Genomic DNA, 12,994 nt, shown 5'->3' on the forward strand with positions numbered 1-12,994 from the left:
AGAAAGCTTTCTGAACAAAGAGAAACAAGGCTACATTAAAAAGGCCTTTTTTCTTTCTTTTTTTAATCAATTTGTGATCCAGGAGCAGATTTATTCTTTCTGTCTCCAGTCTGTAGAAAGTAATTTTGTAAGTCTTAAATTACTGTTACTCTGTGCTTTGTCTTCTTAATGAAATAGAAAAAGAAAAAAAAGAATGAATATACAACAAAGATAATCACAGATTAATTTATCTTTAATAGTTCTGTGCATAGCCTCGTTCTTGCAAACATCTAATAGCTGCTTCCATATCTTCCATCTAGGAACCTAACAGACGGTGGGCTCTCTCCAGCCCCTCATATAATTTACACCCTTTGAAACATAAATAAGGCACAAATAAAGCTTTGCAACTCTGTAAATGCACTGACCGGACTCCAGACTTTTGCTCAGCTTATTCCTGAAGGTGAGCGGCTGCTGCACGATATCCAGGATGGCCAGCAAGGTGCGTGTGAGACGCAGCAGTTCACTGAAGCTATAAAAGCCAAAGTAAACCAGATTTCGTGCTAGATTCACCACCTGGAGAACAGAAATGAGACAGGAAAATTTTATCATCTAAAAACAGAGCCCAGACAAAGGGTGTCATGATCATGTAAATCTAGTGTCATGCAGAACAAGCCTAATACCAGTTTTAAAGCAACTATATCGTATCAAAAAGAAGAAAAGCTATTGAGTGGCAATGTTAATGGGAACATATCAGAAAAGTTACAGTCTTTTCTGTTTGATTAATTAAGCTTTAGATGGATGGTATCAACACCTGTAACTGCCACCTTTTTGCTACAACACCTCTTCCAAGTTTTTGAGCAATCTTTTTTCACGTGGTTTAAAACCACAATCTAACCTTTAGGAGTGGAAACGGACGTAAACGTTGAGATGGAAATATGATATTTCTGTTAGTTTCATCCAACTGTGTCAATACAGATGATCAAGCAAAAATAATAACAGTCAAATCTTTGTGACCTGATGAATATGTTAAAACTGAGATTCCCAAACCCGACCAATATAACCTTTTTTTTTTTTTTTTTACCTCTAGTGTGAGTTCATTCTTATCTGTATCCCCAAAAGGAAAACGCTTGCTGACCACGTCTTTAAGATATTCCTCAACAAACTCCATAGTGGGAGCAAACTTCCTCTTCATCTCCTCTCTTGAGCTGTCAGTTGACTCATATTCAAACCTGTGCAAATCAACCAAGACCCACAAGTCATGACTCATTAAATGACTCACAATGCAGTTAATTCACTTAAATTCTATTTATTAATATAGCTCCAATAGAGTAATAACATATGTATACAACTGTATAACTTGTTCTTTCTTCTCCTTAAGAAGGAATAAATATACAACAGTAATTTCATAGTGCTTTAAAGACAAAGTAAACAAGTTCAATACAAGTCCATTGAGTTTAAGTTCAATACAAGTCAGATACAAGTCCAATCTCACAAGAAGATGCTTACTCATTGATGGTGATCTTGGATGGGATCTCAGTCCAGAGGCGGGCATAGCGCACAGGAACCACAGACTCCTGTGGGTCACGGTCCACGTGCATATGCAGCATGAGGCGACAGAAGGAGGCTCTGAGGTTGTAGGGCAGGCAATCATCAAACATGCAGCGCAGGATCAGATCCACAGGTAGCTGACTGGAGATCTGGTTGATGGCTAGGTACTGACGGTCCAGACACATTTTGGCGAACAAGTTTAGCTGATACCTGCAGAGGAGTTTAGGGCCATGGAAAGAAAGGAGAAGAAGAAGTGGGACATGTTGGCTCATATTTTATTTATTTCTGCTATTTTTGTTTTACTGTGGGATCAAGAATTAAACATTGAGAGAGCTAAAAAAAAAAAAAAAAAAAAAAAAACCTGTAGTAGGTGACAGTATCTGCATCCATCTTGTGGTTGCCCTTAGCATCCTGGGCCAGGTGGCGGATGGATTTGCCATGAGGCTCCTTGTGGCTGTCAATCCAGTAGAGCCAAACCTCTTCCTCCTCAACATCCTCCTGCATTAGAGAGGAATCCAGTGCAGTGTCCATGTTGGAGATTAATCTAGTGGAGAGTCAGGGTGGAGGGAAAGGGTGAGCGGGTGCCATAAAGCCATTAGTTACAAAAAGAGAAAAAAAATGTTTAAAAATACACATATATCACTGTGATATAGAGCTGCTGCAGGAAATGTTCATTTCACAAGAAGCAGACACACTACAGGAAACAGCACTGCTGTGGAGAGCGTGTGCAGGTTTAAACATGTTTTTTAAAAAATCCACTGAAATATGTCAACACATTTAAAATATAGATAGCACAGGGGTGTGACTCACTTGGTCTGGATGAGGATATCTGCGTTGGTAGGGTTCAGCATAAATTTACAGATAAGCTCCTGTGTGACTGGAATGGCAGTCTTGTTGGACACACAGAGATCAGACAGATAATCCAGGAATCTGAGAAAGCAGACAAGACATGAATTAATCATGTTTAAACACACAAAGCTTTTAGAAAAACCCAACCCCAAAAAGCTGGAATGCTGAATAAAAGCTAAATAAAACTGAATGCATTCAGTTACAAATCTCATGTATCGAAATATTATTACAAATAGAGACATTTCACTATTTGATAAAAAAAAATATTAGCTTATCTTTAATTGGACGGCAGCAACAGGTCTTTAAAAAAAAAAAAAGTTAGGACAGGAGCAACAAAAGGCTGGAAAAAATAAGTAGCACCATGAAGAAATACCTGGAGGAACATTTTGCAACTAATTAGATATATTGGCAAGGTGATAGAGCCTTCTCTGTGGCAGCACCCAGACTGTGGAACAGCCTCCCTTTGTCCGTCAGGTCCTCTCAGTCTTTAGGTCAGTTCAAATCCAGATTGAAAACATATCTCTTTTCTCTGGCTTTCCACTAGCTGAAATGGACTTTACCTTGGCTTGCTACTTTTATTGTTATTTTATTGCTAATTTTATAACAACTTTTATTTAATCTGTGATGCAGTTATTCTTATTGCTATTCTATAGATGACTTTCTTAATATGTGATGCAGTTGCTATTGTGAAGCACTTTGGTCAGTTGAGGTTGTTTTAATGTGCTACATAAATACATTTTGAATTGAATTGAAACAGGTCAGCAACATGACTGGGCATTTAAAAGGAGAGGCAGATTCCCTTAGAGAGGCAGTGAAGATGGGCAGTGGTTCAACAATCTGAAATTACTCCACAATTTTCAGACAGTAATCTTCCTCAACGTAAAAATGCTAAGACTCTGAATATTCCATGATCTACGGGACATACTATAATCAAAAGAATCTGTAATCATCTCTTGGCACAAAGGATGCAGCTGATGATCAATATTGTATGGCCATGATCTTCATGGCCCCGCCTGAACTTCTTTGAGATGTGTTGCTGCCTTCAAATTCAAAATAAGCTTACATTCTTCATGAACCAGTGAAATGTCTCACTTTTCACATTTGATACATTTTGTGTTCTGATGTGAATAAAACTTTGATTTGTGAGATTTGAAAATCATTTGCATGTCATTCTTATTTACATTGTACCCAACGTCTCAACTTCTTTGCAGTTGGGTTGTATGTTTATTGCGTTTTAATGGAACACTTTGAAATAAAGCTACAAAGTGACGTAACATTGATGAAGAAAAAAAAAAAAGTGATCTATTATTTGGGTGGTGTGGATGCCTGACCTGGGTTCTCTGTTGCGCCTCAGCAGGTTGACAAAGGTCTCGATCTCTTTGGCTGTGATGTGCTTTTCCAACAGCTTGCGGTTGTTGTGCAACAGGGCAGTAATTGTGTCCTCTGCCAGAATCTCATACCCAATTTGAGCCTGCATGATTGAGAATTTTTTGGCTATGTATTCCTACAAAAGAAATATATGTTTATTAGCACTTCTGCTGTACATGGTGTCGAATTTGAGTTAAAAAAATGGAATGAAAAAAAAAAAGTACAATTATTCTTCACATCCTGGTTATTATACTTTTATCTTAATTTAAAAGCCATTTGTAGTCATTCAAGATCTATAATCTGAGTTTATTTTCATCAAGACTATGGAGTCTCAATATATCCATTAATCTAAACATTATGAACGAACTGATTAACAGTTTAGCTTTCAAAAACACACTTAAAACATATAAAACCCACGTATGGTTGAACGCTATCTCATCTCTGAACAACCTTAAATATATCTTTTATTTCATGAAACTGAGAAAAGTAAACAGTCACACTGTGGCCACAAGAGGTAGTTAGGGTGCAATGGTGTGCTGTATGTCCCCATAGATTGTAAGTTTTTTTAAAGTTGGATAAACAATGACCTGGGACGAGTTTGGCATCTTGACTGTTACATCAAAGGGGCAGAAACTACAGAGGTCAGGCCAGCTACACACCAACTGCATGGCGTTTATATGGCCAAATGGCTATGACCTGTGGGGTTCCCCAGGGGTCAATCCTGGGACCCGTATTGTTCAATCTGTACATGCTTCCATTAGGCCAGCTAATACGCAGCTATAATGTGTCCTACCACAACTATGCAGATGACACTTAGATCTACGTGTCACTGACGGCAGGAGAACACGGGCCTGTAGATACATTGTGTCACTGCATCGAACAGATCAGTGTGTGGATGCAAAACAATTTTCTCCAGCTAAACTCAGACAAAACTGAAATTATTGTCTGTGGCCCACAGAAACAAAGAGAAAGTGTTATCAGTCACCTCGAGACACTCCCTCTAAAACCTAACTATCAAGTTGGAAATCTTGGGGTAATATTGGACTCAGACCTGAATTTTAACAGCCACATTAAATCAGTAACATCAGCAGCTTTTTACAATTTAAAAAACTTTGCCAGAATCAAAGGAATAGTGTCTAAACCAGACTTAGAAAGATTAATCCATGCGTTTCTCTCCAGCAGGTTAGACTACTGTAATGGCCTGCTCACTGGGCTCTCTAAACGGGCTGTAAGACAGCTGCAGTACATCCAGAATGCTGCTGCTCGAGGCCTGACTAGAACCAGGAAATACGACCATATTAGTCCAGTGCTCAGGTCTCTGCACTGGCTTCCTGTCGCTCAGAGAATAGACTTTAAAACAGCTCTGCTTGTGTACAAGTCTCTTCATGGTCTAGCGCCAAAGTACATCTTTGACATGTTAGAGCCATATGAACCAACTCGGGCTCTGAGCACCTCAGGGAGGGGTCTCCTGCTGGTGCCCAGAGTCAGGACTAAACAAGGTGAGGCTGCGTTTCAGTTTTATGCTCCTAAAATCTGGAACAATCTTCCAGAAGATGTGAGACAGACCTCAACTCTGACAATGTTTAAATCCAGGCTGAAAACAGTTCTATTTAGCTGTGCATATGACACCTGAAAGTATTTTATCTGCACTCTTAACTTTTAAATTAATTTATTAATGATTATTTTTTTATGTTTTTTTTTTTAATGATTTTATTGCCTTCTTGTGATTTTATGTAGCTGTAAAGCACTTTGAATTACCTTGTGTACGAATTGTGCTCTACAAATAAAATTGCGTTGCCTTGCCTATATTGCGTGTGCAGAACGTCACGAGTTTCACTCCTATGTTAACAGATCATAGGGTGCACACAGGCTGCGTTACATGCAGTTTTGGAGTGTTATCCATTTTCAAGCATGAGATACACATAAGGAAAGCCAATTCTCAGCAAAAATACACGATCATGTTGATCTCACATCAGCAACAATAGACCGTTCACCGTGTTGCCAGCTTGTAGGCAATAAGTTACTGACATTGAAACTACATTAGCTTACATGTTATGACGATAGTTGTCTTTTCATTTCTGCCAGTGCATGTTATCACATGGGAAACTTGTGTCTATACGAGTAGGAGTACTATAGTTATAGAAGAAACCCAATCTGGTTCCAACTGGTCACCCTGCTGATTTTCACTTTACAAATTTAACAATAATGCATTACATTACACTGTATTTATGGCTAAGACTATGTAGGCATCAGCTTTATCCTAAATGACCTTAAATGAAATGTTAATGGGTCTCACTTAGCCCTGTAGCCTACTGGAACTGTGTAAAGCCTCATGTTATACCTGGTTCTTGCGATAGTCCTGTTGGGAGTGTCGTAGCACCCTGTAGCAGAGTCTCAACATGTACTTGAAGTGAGCATAGCGCTGGTCACCCAAATCTTCCAACCTCAGCATCGGACCATCAACATTATCTGCAAATGGAGCCTTCAGGATGCCAAATATCTGGAGGAACAGAAACCCACATGCTTTGATTAAGACACAGCCAAATATCAAACTACACCAAGAAAATTCTTAGAGAAATCTACTTCTTAAAGCTAATTGCTTGTCACTGCAAATGTAAAATCTGTTGGCTTTCTATTATCATGTTGCACTGTTACACTTCAGATCAAAGAGTATTTTCATGCGAGGCTTTTTAATTGTGCTGACCTGGGCGAGGATGTTTTGTTCCCTCATGAGTTTCTGCCTTTCACGGTTAGGTGTAGAGATGACCACAGAGAGAACATCCTGTCCATTGTTTGGCACCACACACACAAAGAAAACCAGGTCTTCCAGAAGCTTAGTCACAAATCTGTGGGCAAAAAAAGAAACTTAAAATCACCAAGTATGATTCATATACAATGCCAACCATGTCATCGTCCTGAAGTCTCTGTACCTCCTCTCATTCTGAGCAATGTTGCCGTACTGAAGTTTCCTCACAGTAGACTCCAAGACCTTGCTGGCGTCATTAGCAAAGTCCAAGTCTCTGACCTCAGATAGAGGAACAGACACAATGGCAAAAGCCTCTTTGTCCTCCTTAGTGGAACAGGTGCCGATCTAACATGACAACCAAAAGAAATGTGAAAATAAAGCATCACTGTACATTCAACTTGTGTATGTATGGATATGTGTGTGTGTGCGTGTCCATATGTGGAGACCTTGAGCATAACGGGACGCTCCTCTTCTGTATCGATGGGGATGTTAGTGCTGGTCACCCAGGTGTTGGTGCACAGGTGCCTGAGTCTCACATAGGAGTTTCTAAGAAATAAGTTATTGAAAATAGGAAATGTGACTTGATATTGACCTGATCATGTTACTAAACCAAAAATTTTACATCCTTGCAAGTCAACTAGCCAGATATGAATTCTTATAATATTTCTAGCTTTAGGAATGACGACTGTTCCATGGATGTACACTGAATTTTGTAAGTTACAGTTAGTAAAAGTCCTGCTCTGGTTGACTTGTAATTACTCGATTTTTCTCATTTTGGAAAGGTTTCTGTCAGTCCCAATGACACCAATGAAGAGAAATCACTGGGTTGAAGTCCTTTTTTGTGTTTTTATCCCACCTTAATGGCATAGTTTTGGAAAAGAGTAAAGAAAAGTGAAAATTCCCCTCTGGATAAAACTGCAGCAGAGGCTACTTTGATGTGTTCGTGTAACCCCCATGTGAGAGACCGACCTGGGCACAAGACAGTCAGCCCGCTGCAGGGTGGTAGCGTCCAGCTCAAACAGTGAGGCAATATCGTTCCCATGGGGAACAGAAACCAGGGTGAAAGCAATCTTCTCTGCTGCGAGACGCTTCCTCTTGGAGTACACAGTATCCGTCTCATTCTGCAGCACACACACAAACAGTAGCTGGTGTCTACATCTGAAAAAGCTAAGATGGCTACAACTCAGCTGTTTAACTATATCCATTCAGTTCTTTTGTGCCTATGCTTAAACAAACAGCACATAACACTAGATGTTCACAGCACATTCAAATCTATGCAAGAAAGACGTTTGTATAGCTTGGTCACACAAGAGTGTTGTTTAACCAAACTTTAAAAGTCTTATTACAAATAATAATAATAAATACCTCAGGGAAACACTTTTAGATTGCACTCCCACACTTCCCATAATTGATACATACCAAACTATATCCTAAAAATTCAGCCACTGTTAATTTAACAATAAATCTATAAGACCCAAACATTGAGCACATATGCTCAGTGTCAGGTTGCCTCATCTTTCTGTGCTTAAATTATAGCAAATTAGTTCTACTTATAATAAATACTGACACTGCAGTGTGATAAAGGACAGCCAGATGTGAGCCAAACTCCTGTCACAGCTTCTTACACTAATGAGATATCAAATTACACAGCCGTGTAGGCAGAGAGCAATGATTTTTCTGTGCCTTGCGTAGAAACTGCAGTTACATGGGATGCTGCAGTGTGCAGATGCATCTGATAGCAGCGAGGGTTAATTTCTCCCACTGTTCTCTGCATGTCAATGGGAAGCTCCCCAGAGCCGCCTCCATGCCTCAGCTTCTCCATCCTCCCACTGCCCTGCCCCCCTCCGCTGGTGACTCACCCCACCAGCTTAGCACAGGAGAGTGGAGCAGAGCAGACAGCACGTCTGCCACCCCTCCATCCCCTCTCTCAGGGCACCCCCCCACATCCAGACGTTATGTAAGGAGCCCCCTGTGTGTCTGAAATTCAGCATGTGCATGAGAAAGTGTGCAAGGCTGAGAGCTCGTGTGTGGGTCTCCTGCCTTGCCAGAATACAAATGTGCCAGGCAGCTACGAGCTGAAAGAAACGTCTGGATTTAGATTCAGAGTTTGGCAGAGTTTGTGTCTCTGTGTGTGTGTGTGTGTATATATGTGTCTAGAGAAGTCAGTGGGGAGTGCCGAGTGTGAGAACTGAACTGGTGGTATTGCATAACGAAAGGATGAGGATACAGAGAAGGCCTTGAATTTTTAAATACAGTTTCCACTTAAACAATAACGATTACACCATTTTTCAATATTGCTCATTAATGAATTTCTTCTTAGTCAAATACAAACCAACCAACCAATTTATGGTTTAAGAAGAGCCCTTCTTAATGCTGACAATGCCTTAAATTCTAATGATCAAGATCATGCATCCGTTTGAGGTCAGGTGCTTGGAAAATGTACTTGTTTGACTGGCTCACCTCTCCTTTGGACTCCACTGTGTTGTCTTTGAATTCAGGGTTCACCTACAGAGAAATTAAGCAGTCAGTCGCCTTAGATCCTTCAGAGCTCTGATGTTAGTCCTGCTGCTATCACTACCAAACTGCCAAGAAAGGCTGATAGCAGGGATAACAATGGGAACACTGCCACCTACAGCACATCATCAAAAACCCTCTTCAACTGTGAAAAGTAGTGACTCTAAAATAACACAATATGATAGCTCATGTGAGCTGCTGTTTTAAAGTACCGTGTTATCAAACTAACAACCACTATCAGGTGAAAACAGAAATGGACCCAAACCGAGTTGTGAGTCTCACCTCAGCAGCGAGATAATTTCCAGTCGCCAAGTGTTTGAACCGAAAGAGACTATTCCACTGGCCGGCTCCGCCCCTGCAGGGGTCGTAGTGCACGACCTGCCATCAAAGCACAAAACAAGGAGCTTTATACATGAGGAAGCATCTCTCTCCAGCAGGCCTTTTCTACATTTTTCCATGACAGTCAGTCTGTGTTAGCCTCCCACTAGTGGCTAGTGGAGACTTTAGTGGAGACTTTTATTACACTATTCACAGTTGATCTCTTTAGAGAAATTACAACACTGCACATGCATTTACATTCTGCATCTATTCAAACAAAAAGGGAAAGTTGATTTTAAAGCAGATCAAGAACGTTCTGTCGTGAATATGTTTGCTGGCAAAGAGATAATAAAATAACACACCAAAAGAAGCAGAGGTGCAAGTCTTGATTTGTAAGCACTTGATACATCAACATTATGTCATATTGGCACAACATGTTAGCAACTGATATGGTAAGTATCAGTATGGTTGAGTTCATTTTGGCACAAACTGGAGTAAATAACAGGAACTTCAAATTCCTTTTTATACTGATAAAGCAGAATATACAGAAGAATAGATGGTACTAAGAACCAAAAGTAACAGGGACACACAGACCTTTTGCATAAAGGAGAAATTATAGCCTAAATATTTGAGAATTGACTCACCTATAACAAAACTGTATTTTCAGTGCGTTTGCTTATTCAGCTGAACTGAACTAAAACTGATCTGAGCAAAGTTTATGGTTCAGCTGGTTGTAAAAAGGTTGCTATAAAAGTACAATGCATTCTTTAAGTTTGGTCCCGAGGTGTGAAACAAAAAAGAAACACATAATACAACTACAAAAAACAAATAGCATTGAAATAGAAAGCATGCCACATCAGAAAAAGCTGTTGAGAAAACAACAAATTGAAGCGCAGTACAATTCAGGGCCGGGGTGGGATCGAGCTTCATCTCCAAGATCAGACAGTTTCTTTTCAATATGGGGGTTTCAGTTCAATTCAATTTTCCTTCCTGTGCTTGTAATCAATAGGCCTTGTTTAAACTTAGAGAAGGCTTCTCCACAGTCTAACAATGTGCTGGTTTCTGTAACTTTGGTTCTATAACTCTGCAGAAGTAGAGATACAACTGATCACCGAGACCTGCTCATAAATCGGCAGTAGCTGCTGGCAATAATGCTCATTATTGGGTCACTATTTTAGTACTAAGATACCTACAGTAGCCGTTTCAAATCTACCCATCCATCTCTATACAGAAAGTACCTCGGAACCACAAATTAATTTCCACATTCTGAAAAACAATTATTCAATTTAAAACAAACTACTATGATGCACTCCAAATTGAAAGGAGAAACCATTCTGGTTTGTGCTTTACCTCAATCTCCCACAGAGCCTTGGAGCTGGTGGCTGAGGTGGCAGACTGCCGCAGTGTGGTCCTGAGAAAGATGTGCTGCTGCTTCTTGTACTCGTCACAGGTCAGAAACTTCTCCTGCTCAGCATGAAAGAGCCTAACAACATCTCCCTGAGAAGAGGACAAGAAGGAAAAATAAAAACAAAAACAAGAATGGTGCATAAAAACAACGGTTTTGGTCAAATCGTGACCAATACAAGTTTAAAAAGTAGAGAAACAACATACCCCCTTCAACACATCGTCCCTGTAGTCACTAAACTTCATGAACAAGGTGACTTTCCAGCTGGTGTTACAGTTGACAGCATTCACCTGTGGGGTGAAACAGAGAGTAGGAGGCAGATGCAGCAAAAAAAAAAAAAAAAAAAAAAAAAAAGATCATACATTTACGTCATGCTGATAGAAACAATGTAAATGAACCAGTCCCACCTCTTTGCAGCCAGGGTTATCTAACAGCTCAATGTTACTGGCATGAAGGGGCTGTCCCGCATTCACTGGCATCAGCACCACCTTGTCTCCAACCACCACCTTAAAGCCAAACAGAGATGGTCAAAAAGGAGCAAGATGTGACAACTTTCAGCCGTTTTCAAATGGATGAAGCAGGCATTTAAGATTGAATCCATGCAAAGAGTTTATCAAAGATCTTTTCTTCTTTTTTTCCTGCAAGGGATGGTGCAACATGCTGGTCCTCACATGTGAGAGTGGCTGAGCTGTTAACAGCAAATAGACTTCCTCCCACTGTGAGAGGATATGAATGCAATAAAGATATGGTTACTGAAAAGTAAACTACCTGCTACTGTATCATTGCTTGTATAATACATGCTCTCTAACCTGGCCTAACATAAGTTGTAACAGACTTTAAAGGTTCAGCAGTTTCAGAAGCCACACACAGGCACACTGTGGCTGCAGGAATAGTTGGCTCACACTTTTTCCAAGGCAGTGCTTAAGGATTTAATCACATGAAAACTCCTGAAAATCTACATGCATTTATATGGGGTGTTGCTTCCATGCTTTTCCACTTTATTCCGTGTTCTGCACAAACATCATGCACAATCAAGAGCAATACCTTCAACGATAGGATGCTAAAGCCAAAGGAGAAGGACAAAATCAGAAATGTTACTGGAATAGGTCAAACAATGAACTAGCAGTCCACTGTAGACAGAAAGAAACGGTAAGTTTTTCTACAGCACTTTACGTCTACAGAAAGGCGATCCAAAGCAGAGAGAAACCTACATTGTCTCCTTCACTGCGGAGCTTCCAGAAGGGCTGGATGTAAAACCAGGAGCCCTCGTTCCCTGCTGGATCTAAAGAAACCCGCATGGCGTTCTTTTCGAGCAGTGCAGGCAGACGCTTGTTCACCGTCAGGTACTTATTACTCTTTATGTGCAGGAGCTGTGACAGAAGAATTAGGCTGGTTAGAGCAGTGACGGAGAAAATATTTAGATGAGATTTAAATATCAGAACATGTCGGAACAAAACAAAATTATTCAAATATTCAAAGAGAAAGCTGGAAACAGGATATGTTTGGTATTTTTGTGGAAACAATGACAATTGCAATTGACCAAATAATTGCCAACTGATTTAGTGACAGTTGACCTGATTCCCTTTACTATGCTTGTATATTGCTGGCTATCTAAATGTTTTAATCTGTAACAAGGCATCATTGTTGTTATGTTCATCATACTGTAACTAGTGACTTGGATAAGTGCTCTTCTTTATCATCTTTGCAGGGTATAGCAACAAGAATCATGAAGAAAAGAGTTGGTTTTATAATCAATATTCATTTTGAGGGATGAAGCATCAAACATCATATTTCCTGATTCAACTGAGCAAACAAGGTGATGAAACTGAACTGTGCTTCAAGTCAACCCTAATAAACTGCACACTGATAAAGCTATTTTACTGAGGCAGCAATACAATCCCTACTGAACGTAAGACCGGAGTTAAATGTTTTCTGAATATCGTATTAAATATTACATTTAGATCCTGACTATATTCTTGTTATTTCAGGTGTTCACAAAAAACAGGTCCAAGTTACTGTTATAATGAGGAATATGGGCTTCATATTTAAGCTGTAAACTTTAATTTAAGGGTATTCTAATGAAAACTGGAGGAAGAGTAAGGGATTTAAAGGTATTTCATATGTAGAACCATCTTATTCAGGGGGTTTCATGGAACTTTAAATGAAAATAAAGTAAATGTTAATTTCTCATACTTTGTTGCAAACCATTAGCCGGCAGTCTGAAACATATGACCATCCCCCAGGAATGTCTTTCCTCTTAACAGGCT

At 39.8% G+C, this 12,994-nt stretch overlaps 1 protein-coding gene across 7 annotated transcripts in view; it reads right to left on the bottom strand.

The window, feature by feature from the left end:
• The window catches only part of itpr2 (inositol 1,4,5-trisphosphate receptor, type 2), a 64,242-nt gene that overhangs the window by 45,144 nt on the left and 6,104 nt on the right, over window positions 1–12,994 (bottom strand). For all 7 annotated transcript variants that reach the window (XM_075469580.1, XM_075469579.1, XM_075469578.1 and 4 more), the window contains 17 exons: window positions 11,939–12,097; window positions 11,135–11,233; window positions 10,934–11,017; window positions 10,673–10,819; window positions 9,287–9,382; window positions 8,951–8,995; window positions 7,460–7,611; window positions 6,937–7,036; window positions 6,675–6,835; window positions 6,449–6,590; window positions 6,086–6,244; window positions 3,708–3,880; window positions 2,338–2,457; window positions 1,889–2,071; window positions 1,486–1,737; window positions 1,061–1,208; window positions 405–552 (listed from right to left, as the gene is read on the bottom strand). In XM_075469580.1, coding sequence (XP_075325695.1) covers window positions 405–552; window positions 1,061–1,208; window positions 1,486–1,737; window positions 1,889–2,071; window positions 2,338–2,457; window positions 3,708–3,880; window positions 6,086–6,244; window positions 6,449–6,590; window positions 6,675–6,835; window positions 6,937–7,036; window positions 7,460–7,611; window positions 8,951–8,995; window positions 9,287–9,382; window positions 10,673–10,819; window positions 10,934–11,017; window positions 11,135–11,233; window positions 11,939–12,097 — 2,368 coding nt within the window. The remainder of the gene's footprint in view (window positions 1–404; window positions 553–1,060; window positions 1,209–1,485; window positions 1,738–1,888; window positions 2,072–2,337; window positions 2,458–3,707; window positions 3,881–6,085; window positions 6,245–6,448; window positions 6,591–6,674; window positions 6,836–6,936; window positions 7,037–7,459; window positions 7,612–8,950; window positions 8,996–9,286; window positions 9,383–10,672; window positions 10,820–10,933; window positions 11,018–11,134; window positions 11,234–11,938; window positions 12,098–12,994) is intronic.

The sequence above is a fragment of the Odontesthes bonariensis genome, chromosome 7 (genome assembly GCF_027942865.1).
Source record: "Odontesthes bonariensis isolate fOdoBon6 chromosome 7, fOdoBon6.hap1, whole genome shotgun sequence".
Lineage (NCBI taxonomy): Eukaryota > Metazoa > Chordata > Actinopteri > Atheriniformes > Atherinopsidae > Odontesthes > Odontesthes bonariensis.